Consider the following 6486-nt stretch of genomic DNA (forward strand, 5'->3'; position numbering starts at 1 on the left):
TGCCCATAGTTACATACAATAGAACATTACTTGCATGAGCAAAGTTCACGCGTGGAGTCCAAGCCGACAGACGACAATACGGCGTGGCAGCACAAGCAACAACAGAAGAGCAATGGGAAGTCGAAAACTTATTTTGAGAGAGCCGCCACCCACCCCAACCAACTAGTGGTTGAGGCTTGCAGCTACTTTCCCGATACCAACGCTGATTTACAATCCTGACGATGACATAACGAACGACAATGCTTCCCAGGCAACACAAACACAACTACACAGCATCTTCGCCGGCGAAGACGAGGTCCCCGATGGGCTTTTTAACTCACGATCTCGGGGGCGCCCGGACTGATACACTCAGGCCAAAACACCCTTCCCGGCCCGCTAAGCCGAGGTCCGAGTCTCAGAGGAGACGCCCTTAGAGAGTCGTTCCGCCCGTCTACTCTGTTTCTGCCTTCGGGCCCCATCAAGCGATGCTTCTGCGCTCGTGCAAACCCCCCGGTGACGCCGCTGAGGTCCCATAAGGACTTACACAATCAGAAAAAAAAGGGAAGTGGTAGATTGTACCTGATTTTGACCGCGATTATACAAAGCTACATCTATGATAATACCTTTACCTTTACCGCCGACATTGTCCTACATTATCATTCACTCATTCCACAACTCTTTATACAGGAGCTATATGCTAAATGGATTCGGAAATAAAAACTTCTTTTTTCTTGCGTATTTTGTACAGGCAAAACATTTGACATGAAAAAAACAAATAAAATGAAAACAACTTTAAATCCATCAAGCATCATTATTTAATCTTATAAAAAATAAACCTTATTTTATCGTTTAGCGTTTTTCCTCTTAGATTTCCCGGGCCTTTGATTCTTCTGTTTAGGTTTAAACGATTTAGATTTAAAATTGAAAGGTTTCTTTTTAGCAGAACTGTTGAAGCCGTCCATTTGGCTTGATGACTCTCTGGTATTCAACTTTGATCCTTTCTTTTTGCCTCCAAAGCCGAACTTACTGTCTTTCATTGCACGTTTTTTATTGACTTTCGCTTTGGCATTCTTCGGATTGCCTTTGTTTGAATTTTTGCCTTTGTTATCTTCTAAAAAGTCCAAGTCTGTGGATTTCCCTTTACGCACCCTTTTAAGTTGTTCTAGCATTTGTTTCTTGTCTGCAGCCTGTTTTAGTTTGGCGTCAATCTGAAAGATTAAAAATAGTTATATTGTTAATTAATAATATCAGACGCCCGCGAATCTCTTTCGCGTGCAATTCAGTATTTAAAAAAAAAGAGGAGGTAGGGAAAAGAAACATAGTGAATCTTATAATAATAATTCTTTATATATTAGGAATAATTTAACTTAATACTGCTAGGTAGACTGTTCTACCTAGCAGTATTAAGTTAAATTATAATAGATAAAATAAAATTATCCCTAGTTTCACCTATCAAAATCATTTACTAGTTCAGCGTGATATGTTGCCAACAAAAAGAATCACAGACATAAAGTTATTATATATACATATAAGTGTCATCTAATAAAAATATTTTTACTAAAGTTTCAAACATTCCCAGCTTGTGACAGTTTAGGATTTTAAGTGTTAAATGTTTGTGTTTAGTCCATATTGTAGTTTTTTATGTAAATATGTAGAATGTAATAAGATCAAATTGTAATATTTGTTTATAGTATGTAAATTGTTTTAAGTATTTTGTTAATATACGTTATGTCTTGTTTTAGGTAACAAAAATATTATTTAATATTAACTATTTAGTAGATCCTCAGAATTGAACTTGTCATCATTCACCGAACAATCTCCTTTATGCCTTCTCCATCTACTTAAGACTGCAAGATAAGCCGCGCCTAGTTCGCACAAATGAAAGCCATTAAGAAGAATTGAATTGACTTGACTCTGTATGGTATGGTAGTAGGCATCGGCCATGGCTAATCATACCCTATTATCGAAGCCATATAATATGATGCTGTATACAAACAGTCAGAGGAATAGGTAGGCATCAATCATCATTCAAGCCTGCTTCCATCTTAAACTGCACAATCACATAACACAAGGTAAAGGGCTAACTTGTCATAGGATAAAAAGAACAAATTCTTCAAAATATCCACATACCTGTACTCTCTTAGCAATCTTCTTCTGTTCCCGCAACTGGCGCACCTTCTCTGTGCGAGCCTGCTCCGCCTGCTTAGACATCAGGTTCTTGCGCACCTTCTGCATGTGCTCGTCAGATTTTGCCATCTCAGCAAAATAGTCGTCCGGTCTTATAGAGAAAACATCTCATGTAACAACATAGGAACTGTGTTTTCACACAGTTACTATCGCGTTAGCGTAAACGAGAATTTAGAGAGTTGTTCAACCCATCCACTCTACTTCTGCCTTCGAGCCTCATCAGGTGATGCTATGGCACTTACACAATCAGAAAAAATAATTACAGAAAAAATAATTGATAAGACCTGAAGCAATTTGAAAATAATAATCTGCATTGATCTGAATCTGATAGCTTGAAATTTAACACTTCTTGATTACAAAGCAAGGTTGTTTGACTGTGTTAACTATACTAAAGCCCAACTCAATGAGAAATATTTATCAATAATTAGTGATTATCATCTCATTTTAATTTGTATGACAATCATTCCTCATTAGCTTTAGAACAGGTTGTTAAAAAGAAACAACAAAGTAATAAAAATTAAAATAATTGATAAAGAATCCCAACCTTTTTGTCGGCATGTTTAAGTCCTTCAGCCTCTTGATGCCATCCACAACAGCTGCCTGTGCCTGTCGGTGTATAAGGTTCTCTCTTTTAAACTCATTCAGCACGGGATCCTCTGTGGGGTCGTACTGTTTCTTGCCTTTTGTGTTTTCCATTATGTTCCTGGAAGTCATAGGAATTATATTTTCTGTCATACATTATTTGCAATTCAAGATGAAAGAAACATAGCTTCTTGTTGATTTTTGTTTCAATATGGCTTTCCAATATGCTTAGCCAGTCATCAAGTAATAATTTTTACCCAATAATTTGCCCTATTATGGCAAAAGTAGTCAAATATAGTCCATCATCCATCGTTGGTAGTCAGTCAGTCCTAGTCAAAAAAAAAATATGATTACAGTTTCTTTTTCTAGCTTTTTTTTCAACAACAAGTTAGCCTCTTAGCCCTTGCTATCTCAACTGATGTTAAGAAAATATTATAATATAGAAATCAACAATATAGAAATGATTATCATGTCTTATTTAATTACTGTAAATTAATGCCAATAGACGTAAAAACAAAATATTCCATAATAACAGAGCAGTATCTTCAAATAAAACCTAAACTGAAGGAAATTACATACAATAAACAACTAAGAAGTTCAAAAAAATGTAAATTGTATGTACCGAACTTCATAAATGGGTATGGTAAGAGAAGGCTGGAATATATTGTTCCAACAATCTTTAACGATTTTCCGGATGCGGTAAAGAATCTTCTAAAAGATACCAATATACTCACGAACGTACATAAGCGGAAACTAAAGAATTATTTTTTGGGACAGCCTGTGTAGCGCCGCAGCACCGGTTCACTCACACTTTTTTTTAACTACCCTATAATGATTATTCTTGGTATTTATCCTCTTCTGTTTGTTAATCTGTTTATTTATCCTCTTCTGTTTGTTAATAATGTTCTGTTTGTTCCTAAATATTGTATTTATTGTATGCAATAATAACCAGTGCACAGTAAAACTAACTGTGGTTTGTGTTGCACTATGGTTAGGCTTAATTTCAATGTGTTGTTTGTTGAATAATAAATAATAATAATAAACAAAAAATTATAAACCATAAAACAAAATTTAATCTTTGTCAGAGGACATGAGTGATAAATACTAAATACTCAGAGCTAGAAATTAAAAGAACATCCAGCATTAATATTAGGTACTAGTGGACCCGGTCAAGCTCTGCTTTCACTTTGTGCACTTCTTCCTACCCTACCCCTACCCCTTGACTCTTGAATGTATGTATGGAAAATGGAAAAGGGTTGTTTTTATGGTTTTCCTGGCAATTATTTTAATGTTTCTCACCTTTTAAACCTTCTCTACATCTCCACGAACATTTGAAGACCAAGATAAGATAAATCCTTTCAGCCGTTCTTGAGTTTAAGCGAGACAATTCATTTTTATATAAATAGATTAAACAACTAATCACTTAATTATAACTTACTTCCTCCGCTGCGCAGTCTGTTGCATCTGCAACGCAATATCAGGAGCCATTGGTGCAACCGACGTAACCAGATCAACAGTTTCCACCCAAGGCAGTTTCAGCTCGAATTCCTTCAACTTTGCTCTTAAATCTGCTACATTGTTCACGTATGTCTTCTGTACCTTCTCTATTTCTTCATTAAGTCCAGGTTTTAGTAAACCTTTAGCAAATGCCTCTTGTAACTGGAAAATTGTTTTTATATCAAGTATAACTTTTTAATTTTTTATTTATAATGTTTTAAAGAGTTGTTTTTTGATTTCAACTTACCTCTTCATCTGAATCAAGGTCAGTGTCGCTATCATTCAGCACAAAATCACTCATTTTCTAAATTATTTAGATTTATCGTTCGGTGGTAAAATATCAATACCAACCACCACAATATCACACAGATATTTTTAAAATTTTACCTAACCTAAAATTTTGATTCGAAAACCGTAACAAAAAATGACAATTTGGTATTGACCACAAACGAAACGGCTAAAAACGTGCACTTGACAGCTACGCAAAGACAAAAAGCTTACACTTTTTTTGTACATAGATCTAATTTTACCATAGATATTCGTAGATTGTCAAAGGATTTTACAGCTCCTTAGACCATTAATAACTGGACGTGGTTCGCATCCAAATTCACCAACAAAAAAGTCTGTCTTTTTTTGAGGGGGACGAGGTGAACTCACACAACGAAAACATTTAACACCATTAATTATATTCTGTGTCCATACACTATACACAACTATAAATTCGACTCGCAATACACACACGCGTAATTTTTACACACACTAACAAACACATTGTGCACAGTAAAAATATATACAAGCAGTATAATCGGCCGTATTTTTGAAATAAATACTTACGTAAACATGTGATAGGGTTGCCTGCCTCCAGCATATTAATTACATTTGCCAACTTTGTATTTCCATTTAGTTTTGTGATTGTAAATATACTTTTTTTATGTAAACAAATAAAATATTTTTTAAATTGTAGTAAAATAGGAAGTGATCAATAAAATGCGTGTTGTTTTTTGATTGGTACATTTAAATAAGACTGATACTAATCAATGACCTTGAATGATGTTTATTTTGGTTATGCCATCTAGGTATTACCTCCACACTACGTGACCAAATATTAAAAAAACCGGTCAAGTGCGTGTCGGGCCACGCGCAGTGTAGGGTTCCGTAGATTATGTTAGCCCTTTAATCCCTTATGTTTTTCTCAATTTCAAAGCCTTTATTATTCCTTACATTATTACATAAAACAAGGTTTTCAATTAATAAGAGTAACAGTTTTAATTTTTTTTTTCTATGTTAGTATATTGTTAGTGTATCTGTTTTAAGTTTAGTATGTTAGTGAGTTAGTCTTATTTCTAATTAATAAAATCTATTTAACTAGTAAGTTGAAATTGAAATTGAATTATAGCTCGCGTTTCGACCTCTAGTATGAAGTCAAACTACTGCTTGCATATTTACTGTGACATTGCTTAGACTATCCACAGATTAAATACATAGAATATTCGATTACTGATCGATGTTTGGCTGTTTCGCCAAAAGAATCGATTCTTTTTATAAATTGTTTTTATTAAAAATTTTATAAAATTAAGGTTTAAATACTTTCAAATGAAACGTTACTCCATCATTTACTAAACTACAAGTTTTTGGCCGTTTTTTATGCCATTTAACTACACAAACCGGCATTTTTAGGGAGCTCCTTACACGACGAAAACGATTAAAACAATGAAACATCGATTCTGTAGCAACAGTTTTTATAAACGCATTAGATCATAGATTTTTGATCTTTGCCAGAGGGGTAACGGTTAGCGAACCACGTCCAGTTATTAATGGTCTAAGTACAGCTCTGATAGTCCTTGGTCTGAGAACGGACTGGACTATTGTTAACACCGGTGTAACACAATAAATTAATAACCACCTACTGTGTTAACAAAAATGAGGATAAATCCAAATTATTTAAAACTAGCGGACCCTCCGTGGTTTCACCCGCGTTTTTCCTTGTTCCCATTTCCGTGAGAATACTAGGATAAAATATAACCGATGATACTCACATAGGTATAACGTGGCTTTCTATTAGTAGGTAAATTTTAAGGTATTAGCTTATTTAAGTAGCTGTACAGACTACTTTAGTTTTTTAGTCGAGTACAAACAATCTAATCTGGATCTACCCCTAGACCATTAAAAAGAAAGGAACTGCCTCGTAAACCGTTACCCCTCTGTCAAAGATCAAGAATCAATGATCTAACGCGTTTATAA

General features: G+C 34.7%; 1 protein-coding gene across 1 annotated transcript; it reads right to left on the reverse strand.

The window, feature by feature from the left end:
• Window positions 1–776: 776 nt before the first annotated feature.
• LOC112047233 (probable rRNA-processing protein EBP2 homolog) lies at window positions 777–4707 on the reverse strand. Its single transcript, XM_024084269.2, has 5 exons — window positions 4493–4707; window positions 4187–4407; window positions 2711–2869; window positions 2110–2257; window positions 777–1187 (listed from the first exon to the last, which is right to left on the reverse strand). The coding sequence occupies exons 1-5, from the start codon at window positions 4544–4546 to the stop codon at window positions 822–824; spliced, it is 948 nt and encodes a 315-aa protein (XP_023940037.2). The 5' UTR covers window positions 4547–4707; the 3' UTR covers window positions 777–821.
• Between the last annotated feature and the right edge of the window lie 1779 nt (window positions 4708–6486).

This window comes from Bicyclus anynana, chromosome 7 (genome assembly GCF_947172395.1).
Source record: "Bicyclus anynana chromosome 7, ilBicAnyn1.1, whole genome shotgun sequence".
Taxonomy (NCBI): domain Eukaryota; kingdom Metazoa; phylum Arthropoda; class Insecta; order Lepidoptera; family Nymphalidae; genus Bicyclus; species Bicyclus anynana.